The sequence below is a fragment of the Manacus vitellinus genome, unplaced genomic scaffold (assembly GCF_001715985.3).
Source record: "Manacus vitellinus isolate BGI_N305 unplaced genomic scaffold, ASM171598v3 scaffold_22_pilon, whole genome shotgun sequence".
NCBI classification, from domain to species: domain Eukaryota; kingdom Metazoa; phylum Chordata; class Aves; order Passeriformes; family Pipridae; genus Manacus; species Manacus vitellinus.
Window position 1 is genome coordinate 2652712 of NW_021939632.1, and position 16292 is coordinate 2669003.

General features: G+C 45.6%; 1 protein-coding gene across 1 annotated transcript in view; it reads right to left on the reverse strand.

Annotated features, from left to right (window-relative positions):
- LOC103756932 (TGF-beta receptor type-2) overlaps window positions 1-12955 on the reverse strand; it is a 31553-nt gene extending 18598 nt beyond the window's left edge. The window contains 1 exon segment of the mRNA XM_029959827.1: window positions 12785-12955. Within this exon segment, the coding sequence (XP_029815687.1) occupies window positions 12785-12836 (52 nt within the window). The 5' untranslated portion in view covers window positions 12837-12955.
- Between the last annotated feature and the right edge of the window lie 3337 nt (window positions 12956-16292).

Here is a 16292-nt window from a genome sequence, read left to right on the forward strand (position 1 = left end):
ACAGGGCTCCTCTGTCCGCCCATAGAGCCACTTGTCTCCTCCATCCACCTGACAAGATCTCAAGTTTCCTTCCCAGATTTCACTTTCTGATCCCCAATGCTGCTCCTGTGGGGACAGCCCCTGCTCCATCCCTTAGGGCCCTTGCCTGGATCCCGGGGCTCTGTGGGTGCTGAGCCCGGGTCCAGCTGGTGTCCAGCTGGGTGCTGGCAGGGAGCAGCACACTGCCCCAGGGTGGCTGTGCTGGGCTGGACAGCTGTGGTGGGGAGGCTGCAGGGGCAATTATTTGCCATACCGTGCTCTCGCTTGTGTTTAAAAACAACAGCAGCTCAACTGACTCATAGATCCTACGGCCTCTGAGTCATTTTTTATTTCTGGATTTCACTGCTCTGCCCTTTGCAATGAAGGGAGCTGCATGTGCGCGCGCACACACACACACACATCAAGTTCACATTTGTTTTTCCCCTATAAAAACAAAACGATTTCCATACCATTAATGAAACAGAAATGATTCGACTTCGCGTAGCCTGGCTTTTATTTTCCATTGTATAAACTCTGCAGATGAAATAATGATGGCTGTAAAGTAAACCTCTCTTTCTTTTTTTTTTTCCTTTCCCTTTCCAGGCAGCCTTTTTTCGAAATAGCAATAGGGAGTCACTTACAGGCTTGGCTTGCGCTGTGCCTGTAGTAATTAACCCCTTCATCCCTAGCTTTTCCTCTGCTGGAAGTTAGCCACAGCGTGGGTGAAGACATCAGCAGGTCTCCTCTGGGACTAGAGGCAAAGCGGGGGAGCAGAGAAGGCAGGGAAATGTGGGAAAGGAGGCCAAAAACTGCTCTGTGCAGAGCAGTGGATTGTGGCTGGAGAGATACACCCATGGGCTGGACAGCTGTCCTGGGAGAGCCAGGGCGCTGGCACTGCAGACCCTGAGGTACCTGTAGTCTTCCTGCACACCCCATTTTTCAGGTGCAAGTGGGCACCACAGTTTTGTGTTTAGCCTGGCAACCCTGACCTGGGTCGCCTCCCTTCCCTCTCACTCCCCTGGGACCACCAGTGAAATGTTCTCTCTCTTCCACATGCCACTGCAGAAATAATCTGTGGTAAATAATTAATCACCTAATCTTGCTCTCTCTGTTTACAGGGTCGTTATGATTTTATGAAGTACTCAGAGGAAAATTATTAGAGTGAGGTAATACCCTACATGAGCAGCAGATACAGCTGGAGCTGGGCGAGCACGTGCCTGCCTTGCCCTGCGGGACGGGGTGAGCTGCCCTCCCTGCGGGAGTGTGACCTCTGCTTTTTGATAGACCCTCACCATCACACACAGTCTGCCCATGCAATCTGTCTGTCTTCAAGGCTCCTACACATGCCGCAAGCATTTTTCCTAATCACATCTATCATGCAACAGCACAACCCTGCACCCCCCCAGCGCTGGTTCAGATGCTTCGACGATGCCAGGCCCGGGTGGGTTAGTGACACTGACTGAGATACTGTTCCACTTCCCAGACTGGGTGATGTGTTTTATATTATTTCTCTTGGATTTATTAAGCATTATGTAACTGGCTAACCAATCCCGCATGCGATGCAATCGTGGCTGATTTCATGTCAGTGGAAAGTAAACAAAAAATTGCTCTGAAGTGGCTGAACTGAAATCCATTTCCACATGCAAAGTAATTCCTGGAGGATCTTCCCCATCTCCTCATGGCTACTTTGCATCCAGGCTCTCATGCAACCCATTAGAACAGAGTTATGGAAAAACTGCACACAGAACACAACAGTGTGTTACAAGCAAAAATTATTAAGATGAAGCTTATTTTACGTAAACATTTTTAAAGCAACTTTGTGGATTTCTGCTGCCCTTTGAAACATGTTACTATTGCCTACTACTTGTCTTTTAGTTGGGTAACTCCTTCAAATGTGAAAATTATTCACCAAAGAAAGTTTGGCATTAAAGTTTGAAAAACACGGGAAGTCCTGAGGTCGTGAAGCCCAGCAGGACCCAGCCCAACATGGCCAGGAAGATGTTCTCCCTTGCTGAGCTTTGGAAGTATCAGGTGAGGCAAAAATTATACCCCATTAGACTCTGAACTCAAGCTTTCCTGGGAGCCCTTTCTTTCTGGTTTTATGGGCAATATCCTTCCCATTAACACCAGTTTGCACCCAGAGATGTTGAGCTGAGGATGGGGGAACGTGGAATGCATAAAACAGTAGTGGCCTTGCACTATTTCATTTGTTGTTCCTCAGTGTCTGAAACATTCAGCAATGCCTGAAAATTTTGTGTATTTCTGGATCCATTTCACCAACACACTTCACTGAAACATCAATATAAAGTTGGTGGCTGGGGGTTTCCTGGTTGTGTGTTATTTGCATTATTTTTCAGTAAGCCCCTGTGACAGCCAAGCACCTGCTTCACCTGGGCAAGGAGCTAAGTCCAATTAAGGTGAATTGCTGTATCAGACCTGCCTGGGTTGGTGGATCATGGAACACTTGCCACATGGAACACATGCCACTTGCTGGGCTGCAATTTGAACATGAAAGTGGCACAAAGCCATGATCCAGCATCAGATGATGGTTGTGAAAGGGCAGGATGAGACAGCCCTGAAAGTGCAAGTTCACAGTTCCATGTGGGTGTCAGCCTTGTGCTGACTCTCTAGATGAGCAAAGTTGTCCCAAAGCAAACAGGGAAGTTAGGGGTTTGTCCACTGTTCTAGAGACTAGTTTACTTCTTTGGTAGATGAGCAGGGATGCTCTGCATCCTGCCTTACAAAGGTGGCTCAAGGGAGTGTTGAAGTTTAGCACAGGACAGGAGGTTAGCACAGGAGTCCCTCACACTGCACAGGACAGCAGCTTAACAGTGGGCTTTTCACACCCTCAGTGCCGAGTGTGTGTTGGCTGTTGTGGGTTGCTGTGTAATTGTGGCCGGTACCTCCAGAGCCACTACCACACCAGGCACAAACTTCCCTGGCAGACAAAAGCAGTTGTGAGTTTGCCCAGTAATAACTGTGCTTATCCCATCAGGCCTTCGGCAAGTCAGATGTGAGGAGCTATAACACAATCCAAATTTCACAGCCATCCTGTGTCTGAAGGTGCAACCCAAGACCTCAGCTGGCAACAAGTCCCCCTCATTGCACCTATGACCCCATTCCTTTATTTTTCCTATCTTTTTCTGTCCTTTCTACCTATGTGTTGTATTGGAAAAACCTTGAGAGAGCAAGCCAAGCCAGCAGCACAGCCAGAACAAGTATAGGTCTGGGAGGAAAAAAACCCACAGCCAGGGGTCAGCCCATGTATTCAGGCAGTCCTGTGTGGTCACCTGCACCAGGATCACTTCACAGCCCCATGGCCTCAGCAACTCCCACCAGCCCAGACAGCGTGTGATGGGAACATGCCATTTCTCCTTGTCAGATGGAAAGCAATTTATTCAGGGTCTGAGGAGGTGGGGAAATGCTGAGTTTCAGCAGTTCATAAGTAGTTTTAGCAGCTCTGCCGGCACCTCTGCTTGTCTGAGGCTTTGCAGGGTGAAGCAATGCATTAGCATATGTCATGGCATGGTGTGCATGGGCTGCCAGTGGGGTCTGCAGAGGGCTAAGCTGCCACATCCCCTATGGAAAGTGCCTTCTGATATTGGTGGATTTGCATACCATGTTTTCAGAGGGCTCTGAGATTTGAGGCCTTTGAAGAGCACTTTGCAGTGATCCAGTTTTGACTAAATTCTCCTCTTAAAAATAAGTCCCTTTTCCCACCTCCCACACTGCTTGGGAGAAGGAGTCACAGCCTGGTCACATGCAGCTGGTTTGAGCTCATCTTGTCACAAGTCGCTGCAGAAATTGCTGAGTATTTTAGAGCACTTTCAGGACTGGGAGGTGAATGGCAGAAGGTAAGAGTCAACCAACTCCACACTGCTGTTGCCATCATTTTTGTTGCTCTTGTTTCTGCAGAGGTACCAAGAGTCTATCTTATATCCCTTTAACTGCAGCTTCTGCAGCTCATTCTCAGGAAGATGTTGCAAAGAGGAGTACCCCTTTTTACACTTAAAAAGCTGCAGCAATGACCAAGGAGAAAAAGCACATGAGCTGCAAGTAGGTAGCAGACATAGCTCTATCTAACCTACAAATTCAAGTAAAACTATTGCATGGCAGTCAGGGGTTTTTTACCATTATCATCATATTATGCTCTGGATTTCAGTTTTGTGTACATTTTTCAAGCTCTGCAGGAATCCTGGATCTCTGTGAATAGATGGAATTGAAATTTAAAGATATCATCCAAGTAGGTAAACACATCAGAAACATTATCTGGGTCACATTTGGGCAATGGAGTTCACTCTGTTTTAAGTGCAAATGGTTTACTGATGATTTAGATGAACTTCCTGAGGAGTGTTTGAAATTCCTGGCACACGTTCGGTTTGCCATCTGCTAGAAGGTCTTTGATGAGCCCACAAAGAGATGTTAGACCGGAGCTGCTCTTCATGTCTGGGTTGGACTTTTCATGATTGACTAGTTTGTATTTTTTTGCATTTATATTACTTTGATTCCCAAGGAATCAGATCAAGTGGGGCTTGCAAGGGACTCTGTGACAAGCTGCTGGGGCAGGGATGCTCTGTTAATTTTCCATCCATGTGCTGTCATCAACTTGTACCAGCACTGCCAGTTCTTTATGTCTGCTAAAATTATTATGTAGAGTTGAGTTTTGCCCTCATTTAGATTGGATCTAACAGTAATTAAGTAATTTGTGCTGTCAGAGGGAACTTGAACTTGAGGCTAGCCTGGATTACAGACACAAAATACTTTTTCCCTTCTCATAAGTGTCCCACATTTAGCGTGTAAATAGACGGTGTGTTCTTCTCTTTCATGCCTTTCTTGATCTATTGAAAATATCTTTTAAAGAGTTTGTGTTGTAACCTACTAAAAAGCACTGCACAATAGGGTTGAATTCAACTTGAACATTTTCCATTTTCTAAAGCAGAAGAGAGCTATGGTAGGAGGGCAGAAGGAGCAGGGGTTTGGAAAGGAATTTTTTTCAGGTATGGAAAAAATTTTCAGGTATGTCTCTGTTGACAGAGCCCGAAGTGCTTTTACTCTGCACATAAGAGTAACAGGAGCTTTCTTGTCTTTGTGATGCCTTTCAAGAGATCCCACTTGCAGGAGAAGGAGAAGATTCCCACAAGTCCCAGCCAGTGGGCAGAGCTGCAGCACACCTCCAGAGAGAGTTGGCAGCTGGAGGGGATGAGGTGCAGGGGGCAAAGCTGCTCCTCCAACATGGAGGAAATGATGAAGAGTGGCTTCTCTATTCACCATCTTCTGCTCCAAGATCTCATCATTTTGCATGTGCACTGCCTTTTCAACTCAGCATCCTGCCTCTGGACACCTCCTGAAACATGGTGAGTCTGAATATTGCTGAACAGCACTTCTGCCCCAGAACTGCCTCCCAAGCTACAGCCTGTTGAAGAGCTGATAGCCCTGGTGAGGGTGAAAGGAAAGCTCAGAGGCCTGTGACGCTGTTTTACAGCAGGTGAGCACAGGGCAAAGATACAAACCCACAGTAAACATGCGCTGAGATCCCACCCCCAAGCGAACGGCCTCTGCCTCTGGTGGGAACATCTGCGACCATTTTCTTCCATCGAGTGCCTTTTGACATATTAAAGACATGGCAGGAACTGACCTCCCAGGGGATCCATTGGTCTTATTTCTGTGGATGCTTGTACCCTGGGTCTATTTGAAGAAGGATGATTCATTCAACTTCTCAAGCTTATGGCTCTGTGTGTCACTTCCCATTGTAAGAAGAAGGGTCTTGTTTGCTATCATGGACTGGTTGGGGCTAATTTTGGGACAGATCTAGTATGGAAAAAAATGCTTTACACAGCAAGACAGCAACTGATTCCATTTCTTCCATGCTGGATGATGATATTTAGAGTCTCCCAGGCAGGAAGTTTTATCAAGCAGCATCAAACAGATGTTCCTCATCGTGTCCCAGCTGTGTTGACTGGCAACCTGCTCTGTCAAACACTCACTGGGGACACAGGCGTTCATTCTCCATGGACAGCATTTTATTAAAAAATCCACCTGAAAACAGCAATGGATCTTTCTAAAGAAATAGCTATACCAGTGTTAGTTGTAAAGACATCAGAAGCACTTGCAGTCATGGCACTCTCAAAAACTGTTTTCAGGAAGGGGTCTGAGACACCGATTTTGCAGGAAAAGAAGAGAAATTCTTCTCTGGATTTTCAGTGCTGGACACAACATGAATTCACGTTGGCAACAGCATCTTTCTGATGGGGTGTATGGTGCACTATGGCAATGTAGGACACAGCCAAGCCTTCTGGTTTGGGATGGCTGAAGTGAGAAGGGATTAGTATCAAAATCCCAGGGTTTTGCATTGCTGATCTAGGGAAAAGGCCCCTCTTAGTAGCCAGGAACTTCAGCAGATGTCTCTGGGCCTCCCAGATGCAAAGATATAAGTGTTATTCACAGGGGTGTTGGAGGAACTGAAAAGATTAGGAGAGACTCAGATATTGGAGCGATATCAGTCAGTGTTAGCTCTCAGGGGATTTTTCAGGGCTCAGCCCCACCTGGACCATGGTAATAAACCAGCCCTGTTTGCTGGCTGTCATGGTTGTGCTAGTTCCCATTGCTGGTACAAACTCATCTGTACTGCTTTGTGTGCAGGGCACACATTAGGGTGTGTGTGATGGTTCTGGACTCTCCAGCTCTCAGGCATGGCCAGAGGACGTGCCATCATATGCTGCAAGGGCAGGACAACAGCTCTTTGCAGGCTGAATGAAGGCAGGCTGGCATTTCTTTCAAAAACCTTCAGGCCTCATTAGAACTGATTCTGGAGCCAGCATGGAAGCTACTGGGCACAGTTTTCTTTGGAGAGTTTTGGATCCAGTGGAGAGTAAATGATATAGAGTTAAAGGGAACATTTCCATCCCCAGCGTGGCAAGATAAGACGTCTTCCCACAGGCAGAGCATGTCCAGTATGATGTTGCTTCAACCACTTTGAGAGTTGCTGCTTGCTTTGAGAGTGGCAGGGGTGGAACTGGAACACAGGGCTTTGCAAAGTGACACTGGGCAGCTGCCACCGCTGGAACTGCACAGCAGGTCCCCACGACAGCTTCTAATCACACAGTGCAAATGCTGAAAAGGTACTTTAAAAAAAAAAAAAGTTTTAGTCTTGAATCCAAATAACCCTGTGTAGTCACGGGTAGCACTGAGCTGAGGCATGTCCTTGGTCTGCTGGAGTTCACACGGGCGCAGACTGGCGGGCTGCAGTGCACAGCTGGACACATTAATTACCCCAACGCCAGGATGCATTTGCTGTAGTATAAATCAGCTGTCGTTTGTCAGGCATGTTCCTGGCTTATCAATGGGAAGGAAAACACTGCAGTGGAACAGCTCCATGAAAGGGTAAGTCCTGGAGCGGTGTAATTGGTGGGAGCATGGGCTGCAGAGGGGATTGCATGATAAGCAGGCACTCCCACTTCTCCTAAAATTTTGACAGTTACCAGCAGCTGGCAGGAGAGTTTCAACCCTACATGGACCGTAGTAAAAAGATGAACCAACTGATGAAGAAGAAATAAGACTCTGATGGACGCTACAGATCCTTTCCGGAGGCAGGATCACGACAGTTGACTCTGAATTCAGGGATGTGCGTGCAAGCAGGGCCAAGACAGCTTTCAGCCATCCCTTCACTTCCCCTTGAAGATCCCTAAGGAAATGTTATCCCACAGTTGGGGTCCAGCACAGAGATAATGTAGCTGTAATCCCCAGGTTTGATAGGGCAGCCAGCCATCAGTGGTGTTATCTCCCCTCTGCGTGGAGGCCCCTTCCAGCACGAGGCTTTCACTTGGCACACAGCTCTAAACATGGGATGTGAAAGAGCAAAGTGTGTGGGAGCTGCTGATTTTGTCTCCTTGGTGGGACTGTTTTTTTTAATAAAAAGATCAGATGTTGCACTTCCTTGAAAACACGACAATCTATGGGAGAGTTCATTAGTTTATGGCAAGTTGTAACACTGTGGAGCCCGGCAGAAAGCAAATGTTATTGCAAAGAGTTATCACTAAGGGGAGAGGAAAACAATGTCCTGAGGAAATAAACTCGACAGAGCAAAACACGGAACAATATAAAGCCATGGAGTACAGGCAGTAGAGCTGAATATTTTCTCAGAATAAAAGCCCCCAGTCACCTGTTTTTAATGCCAGTGTTTGCTTTCTGCATATTCAGGGAATATGTGGGATACAACTGTCCAGAACTCCATCTCTAATGGGAGTAACAAGTATCATGATTGCAGCTGGCTGAATTCATTTACTACTGGTACACAAAAATGTCTTTGTGACCATTATTAAATAGTGATAACACCAGTAAAACACCAGTAAGCATAAGTTTTACTACTGGTTTGTGGTTTTATTTGTTTGGGAGTTTTTGGGGGGTTGTGGAATTATATTTCAAAAAGGACTTTCCTCCACAAAGCCCCCCACCAAAACACAGATTTGAGCAGCTTTAATGATGACCAGCCTGTCTCAAGTCTGAGAAAAGCTGGAGGTGCTAGGGGAGAGGAAATGCCAGTTTTCATAAATCTGACATATCTGTACACTGCCAGTCTTCTTAACCTTCAGTTAATCTAAGTTACACCAGACTGAAACAGTAGTATTGGGTTTGGAGAAGTGTAAAGCTGAATTCAAAATAATACATTGCTTTCCTTGCTCAGTTTCTTGCCACTTGCAACACTGCAGAGGACTCCAGTTCTGCATTGTCAGGGTTTTTCTTGTGTTTTTCCCTTTCACTTCCTAACTGGAGAATTTATTCCAGCTTTGTTCTTATTTAGCCTCATGGTAGGACGCACAAGTTTCTCCTTCAGGCAGTGGGATGCTCTGCCTGCTCCCAATCCAGCTACTTACACCCAGCCAATGTGGGGCCCTTGCAGCCTGGTTTGGTTTGTGGGAATAATTTCTTCCTTGGTGTTTTGGCTGGCTTAAATCAACACTAAAGCAAAACATAGTGTTACTTGAGAAGGATTGTAACAACCAACCCTGCAGTCCTGTGTCCTGGGGTAGGCAGCACCCACTTCCACATGCTGCATAGACTGGGAGAAGAGGTTTGCTCAGCTGCCCGGGCTCAGCCTTGGACCTGCAAAGCCCCTTTCTGCAAAAGGATGTATTTGCCTGTGAAATGGAGGGTGACTCCTCCTTTGCCCTGTTTCTTCCCCCATCCCCTCACAGCTCACATTTGAGCCCGTGTTCTTGAACTGTGCATACATTAGTGTTGGGGTGCAATTCCAACAGCTCCTCTGCTCAAGGAGTGGGCTGGCATTTTGGTGGCACTATGACCCCTGGTTTTAGCTCTGCTGACCTCAGAAATAGGAAGCCAACTTCTTGAACAAGCTGCCTAAGGAGCCTGGGATAGGTCAGAGATTTCTTGGGCAGATCAAAAGCCAGAGATGTTTTTCTGACAGCCCTGGAGCTCCCTGTCCTGATTTATGAATTATATACACTCTATATATTTAGCTGAAGAGGCTCACTGGGGGAACAGTTTGTGTAGGCAGGAAAGAGCATATGGCTTCAGAGAGCCACCATCTACCAGGAGATAACCCTCAAACACACTCTCTGTGGAGCCATCAAAGTTCCATGAGGGACCATGACAAAGGGACCCCAGGAGACTAGGCAAAAATGTTAGGATATTTTAGTGGACCAGCATTTTAATAGAAGACTGAGTTATGGGGAAGCAGACCCAAATCCCAGAAACTGGGAGATCTAGACTTGGGGCAGCAGACCTGCAACTTCCCCTCATTTCAAAAATCTTCTTTCTCTTGCAGCTCGCTCTGCCATGGAAGTCCTATGTGCCTTGGCAGACTTTGAGTTTCTTCTCCTCTTTTGGAGGTTGGATGCCCAAAGACACTCTGCTGGGGTTCTGCACGCCCTGAGAGCTGTCGTCGCACCAGTGACACTTAGCTCACACTCTTGAGGTTGCCTCCACAGGTCAGAGGGCTGTGGTGCTTTGTTATCCTCTCTGTGAGATGAGACTGTGTTCAGCCCCATGTCTGCTTGTCCAGATGTGAGTCCTGTTCCTAACAGATGGAGCACAAGGGAGACTTTCCCAATACTGATACAAAACAGAGCAGAAAACCTCCTAATTCTTAACTTTAAGGCCAGAGTGTTTCCATGTGCACAATACAGTAATCCTGATATCAAGTCTGTAGCTTCTGTACAGGTTATAGTTCCAAGCAGATAGTCTTGTAGTCTTGAAGGCTTTGAGCAACAAAAATCTACCACGTCCCCAGCCTGAGTAATTACTTGCTGGAACAACTTTACTGTCTTGTGCTCTAACACAAATGCACCCCATTTTAGCTTCCAGTGTGTACATCTTGTTTTTCCACTGCTCCATAGAAGAGGAAGCCCTCTGCCAGAAAGCACCTCCCTGGGACCTGGCTGTAGAAGGCTCACTCACCTTCCAGCTCCCTCCTGGCCAAACTGAGCCTTCAGTCCCCTACATCGTAAGACAGTTTTCCAGTTCTGAATGATCCTCGTATTTTTTTCGTCCCGGGCCAGGTAAGTCCAGGACTGCCTTGGAAGGATTCTCTGCTCACCTGTGTGAGGGTTTGTGCTAGCAGCAGTGCAACTACAGCTCCTGTCTGCACCTTCTGCTGAGAAAGTCATGCAAAAATGCTGCCCTCCAGCAGCCACTGCCACCAGGGAGGAGTTTAAGGGTGGATATTTTGAAGCCTTGCTGGGGCTGGCCGGGGAGAATTAGGGAAATACGGTGGTCTGTCAGACTACAGCCCTTTATTCCATCATGTATGGACAAGAGTGGTCAGAGGTGCTGTGTGATGGCCACTTCACCATGTTGGTGATCCAAGGCATAGAGACAGGCAGCATGGAGCACAGAATGGGGTCTCTGCTGCCATGGTGTAAACTCTTAGGGAGAGCAGCAAAGTTCCTAAAGATGCTCAGCTGGAGTCTGAGCCATGTTCTCTATGGCAAGTCTTAAATTTCTGTGCTAAGAGAAGCAACTTCGCTGCTGTCACCAGGCTAGCACTGTCACTCTTAAAAGAGAGGCTGGTACGGTTTGTTGCTTGAAGAACAGCTGAATGTGTATATTCTGTCTCTTTGGGGAACTTGCTGTTCCCTTCTTTTTTAATGTCAATGCAAAGTGGGCTCCCAGGGTATTTCTACTGTCTCAACATGACTGTAGGGTCAATCTTATCACTAAATGCAAGGGAAGTGGATGTAGTCTTAGAAAACATCTATCACTGATGAGCTGAATCAGAGAGCAAGCCTTGCCTTATTTTTTTTTTTCCCAAAAAATTTTGGGAATCAAATTTTGTCATCATATCACTCACATAACCTTTCAGATGAACTTAGTAATCATGATATGTTTTGGTTTGGCTTCTTTCAGATTAAAACCTTGCCTTTCAGAAAAAGGAAACCATAAGTTAAATAACTCCAAAATTAGGTATTTCTGAAGGATAATTAGTGGTCTTCTTTTTTACCAAAAACAACCCAGGACTGTGCTTTAAACAATACCTTGTAGTAATTCCTGCTCCAACTGCTATTAAGTTAGCAGGATGTTATCGGTATAGTATCCTACATTTCAAACCATACTTTTGGGTATTATCTACAATAATGAATACTATATATCTCCATAACTTTTTAAAAAATGAACCAGAGTTTGTGTCCTAAATCTCCCCATCTGGTTCTCTCTGCTTCAACAGTTGCCCCCAGGGTTGTATTTGCCTACACACAAACTACTCACCGATCATTCTTTTATTCCCTGTTCTTGTAGATAGGGGGACCCACATAAAGTGAATACAGATACAGATCCCTGCCCCCAGTTATTTCATTTGGATGCAAAAATACTGGTGTTGTAATCCTCCTACTTCATTGCTTGGAGAAAAAAAGCAATTCTAGTTGCCTTGAAATTTCTATAGCAAGGGGAACAGGTCTGTGTTGGTCAGAGTTTACTTTAAAAAGTGTCAGTGTCCATGCAAATATATAAATGTACACTATATAGGGATATATGCGTGTATACATATACATAGGCTCTGTATATACAGAAAGACACACACACATACTTAGGAGATGTGTATATAACACTCATTTATACACAAATCCATTCCCTGTTATGAAACAATCATCAAGATATAAACAAGAAAAGTTAAACCACGGATGGGCACATTTTCAAGTGCTGCTGGAGGGTTTTATCTACAGTACTGAAGAAGTGCTATCAAAACTGAAACAGGGCACTTATTACAAAGAAATCTTTACGTAAGTGCTGGAAAGGTTTGCCGAATAACCAGATGTTGTTGCAAAGACACTTCTCCTCCCCCTCTCCCCACTTCTTCCTTTCTTTAATAGTTCGATTAATTCTGCGCATAAACCAGGTCTGATAAAAGTTCTAAGCTGCAAACTTCACCACATCTGGACACTGTCGAAGCCAGATCGTTCAGCGGTGCACTTCAGTTGCTTTTAATCTCCCACAATAAAATAAAAACTTCCAACAAGTAATGCTGACCTATATATATTTTTGCACTGTAAACACTGACATCTGCGAGCTGCTCCAAGCGAGCACGCAGCACTTTCCACCAAGAGATCGCTCGCCCTTCGCCATAAGAGCAATACACAGCTGATGCAGTTGCAGCAGCGTATTCTACTAAACTCTCAGCTATTTCCAATCCTCTGGCTAATTGCTGTCAGGGGAGAAATCAAAGATTAGCTGTTTTGCTGGAGGAAGGAAAAATAAATGACTTCTCAGAGTATGTTGCTTAACATTGCCTAACCAGAAACATTTTTCTACTCACAAAAGGAGAGCAGCAGTAAGGGAAGCAGACTCAGACTCCTTCGGTAACCCATTTCTGGATCCCACTAGCAACAAGAAACCCGGTTTCACGGCTTTGACCAATTCATCTTCCTTCGGTGGAGCCAGTCTCCTGCGATTCTGCTGTCAAGCCCGGAGCCCCGAGTTTGCGAGGCTCCCAGCCAGGCTTGCCGGGAAGGCGGATCCAGCCGCTAAAGCCCAGCTGTGCGTGGGGTCCGCCCAGGAACTGCAGTTTATGAACAAACTAAGCCTGACTCTCCTCTCGAAATATATACAAATATGGGAGGGGGGAGCTGGGCAAAGGAGTCAGGCTCTGAGAAAAAGAGTTTGATTTTTGTTTTCTGATGACAATGTGGAGTTGCTCGTGGCTTCGCACGGCCCAAGGATCTTTGAAGGGGACCTAAAGTTTGCTGTGTGCATCTAATCAAAAAGGCATGGGTACCCCTGCGTGATTCTTTCATCTGAATAAAGCATGAAAGGTAACGCATATACAAAACTTGTAAGAAATATTATCCCACTTGCAAAAGGGAAACTGTGAAATGTAGCAGAGTTCTGTCTTGCCTTGGTTGTTAACACAATTAATCAGTGGCAAAAGGAGGAGTAAAATCCTCAAACTCTTGCCCTATGATCTACCCCAATCCTTCAGATCAATGTATTCGACAGTAGCAGAGAAAGAAATGCTGTTATTAAGGCTTTATGCAGGCAAAAAAAAAAAAAAAAGGTTTTGTAGTTACTGATAAATACATTGACTAATTTTTAATACATATGCTGGATTCTAATTCAGTAAATCTCCAGCTTTTTATTTACCCATTTTACAATTCATCTTTTAGTTCATTAATCAGTTTCAGGTAGATATGTTGTGTATCTATATATGCTTGTGTGTGTGCACATTCATTACAGGTGAAACTTTTGTTCCATTGGACTTGAAGGCCCTTTCTTTGTATCCACCTTTCTGATAATCTGCACCCAGTTGTTTTGTAAACTATTTATATAAACTATTTATATAAACTATTTTGTTATGGAGTTAAATAAGGTATCTCTTTTCCCTTCTGTGTTTAAAAAGGAAAAAGGGGAGACATTAGATGAGGTACAGACACAGCTGATAAACATAAAGTGTGTCTCCTATGCCTTAGTGACACAAGCATGGTAGAGAGTAGCTTGGCCTCTGCAGAGAGATGCTTGATCTGCTACTGATTGCTTCAGGGTGCCCAGGTGGAAGCCAGCTCAGCCTGTCCTCCACAGGGAAATGGCTGTATATCCCTGGGATAACAGAGCAAGTTAGGTGGATACCCCAAGGGAAGATACCACCTGGGGTACACAGAGGACATATTGGAAGAACAAGCCTAGAAAGGTCTGGCTGACCAGGGGAGCTGCCTTGTGCCCACAGCCCCACAGGACATTGGCTCCAGCTCCAGGCAAGGTGTGACAATGCCCTCCCTCACTTATCTGTCTTTGCATCCAACTGGGCAGTTTGCTGTGTGCTATGTACTATTAGTCAAGAAGAGATGGGCTGGCCCGAGTTACCACAGATGAAGTACGGCCTTTGAGGACTAAGGACAAGCAGATGTTCAGCAAACTTTCAGAAACACGTTATTTTCCAATAAGCATAGTGGAACTGCTATGTGCACAGTGGTTTCTTGGGGTGACCTGACAACTCTCCTCTTTTGGATTCAGAGCATTTCAAAATGCCCGCGGATGCTCAGACTGCCAGTTGGATTTTCAGATGTGAGCCCTTCTGCGAGTTACAAGACAACTGGATAAGGCTTGTGTTAGTAATGTCACAGATTATTCATGATCCATGGGAGCCCTCTTTAAAATCAGGAAGAATCCCCCACTGCCTATAAAACTTGGAGAGAAATAATGTCCCCAGCAGGAGCCCAGAGGGGCTTTAAACAATGGTGGACATTGACAAAACATGCTGTATGATTTGGAAGTGCAAGGGAAGCATGGGGTATTATTTTTTTAGCAGCAGAACTTGGGAAGGCAGCAGGAAACCTGCACAATGTCACTGCAGCCAGGGACCCTGAGCTGTGGGAGCTGCAGTTTCCAAAATTCTAGGCAATCCCAAATAACTTTTGGGCCAAACTGAACCCTGTAAAATGCTTCATCCTTTCTGCAGAATAATTTTAGGGAGAGATTTGGGGCCAGACCTCCCTGAAATGAGAACAAAAGCGGTAGATGTCCTATACAATGACACCTTTACAGGACAGTGGGCTTTCTACAGGAAGCTGTGCAAGGGGAAACTTTTGCGAAGCAATGCACGTCCCACTCTTTCCAAACAGCTGTACTTATTTCTAGATGGTGTTAGACCTGCTCCTTGGTAAAACATGGTGCCATGATGACATGGGCAGGAGTTTGCTTTCTGCACAGGGGGAACCTGTCTGTTCAGCCCTTGTGTAAGACTGCACAGAGCTAGATATACCCTTCTGTAACCTGCATTTTCAGTCCATTGAGCTGAGGCTACTGTAAGCAACCTTCACCTGCAAAATAGGAGGAAAGGGAGGCTAGGAGCTTGTTTCTTTCCTAGCGCTGTGCTGTGAGTCACGCAGAGTTAAGTGGGGAGCCCTGTAGCACGTGCCCCACTGACCTGGCTTTTCTCTGACTAACAGCTCCGTTCTGGAGACCCTGGTTATTTCTTAGATCTTATCCAAGGAAAAGATTCAAACTAAAAATCTGCCAAAGTTACTCGGGGGAAAGTGAGTAAGAACTCTGGGGCTTAGCCTAAAGTGTCTAAACTCACATTATAGAGCTTTGCTTCCATGAAAGAACACAGTGACCTTTTGAGTAAGACACTGGGGAGGAAGAAGAGATAAATGGTTATTTTTATTGTTGGCTTGTTTTTTCCTTTTGGTGTAAATTCCCCTGCTCCTCTATTAGTGGTCTGGACAGCCTCATAACTCAAGGCACACTGAAGGCTGGATTTAAGCTGAGGAACGTAAGGTCTCTGCAGGGTGATTTTTAAGTTGCATTGTGGGAGAAGTTTTCCCAAAGTTCTCGTTTAGGAGCTGAAGATATTTACTAGAGAAGTAAAATAAAACTTTGGACACCTGAAACAATATAACATATATTTAAACGAAGGTTGCAAGCAGCCTGAGTTTCCACCGTGGGAGGCAAGGCTCAGCAATCAAACAAGAGATCTGAAGCTCCAACGTGAGCACTAAATACCCCCGTGCAGGGTAACGTCACAACGAACATGTGCCGGACCCAGCTGAGTCAAACTTATTATTCTTCCCAGGGGTGAAGATCACCTCATGTGATGGGGAATGTGAAGGGAGAGAAGGGAACCATGTAACCATGCCCCAGATGGTGCTAATGCAAGGGCCAGTGCTCCCAAGCTTCCCCAGGCCTCCTCCATGCCCTCTAGACCCCAGAGATCATAGTAGGAGCACTGAGTTTAAAATGACTGGCTACAACAAAAAGTGTTGGGTTTACTTGTGCAATCAGGAGATGTTCCCTTGGCCCTCTTGATTTCCTGCACATTACATGACTGG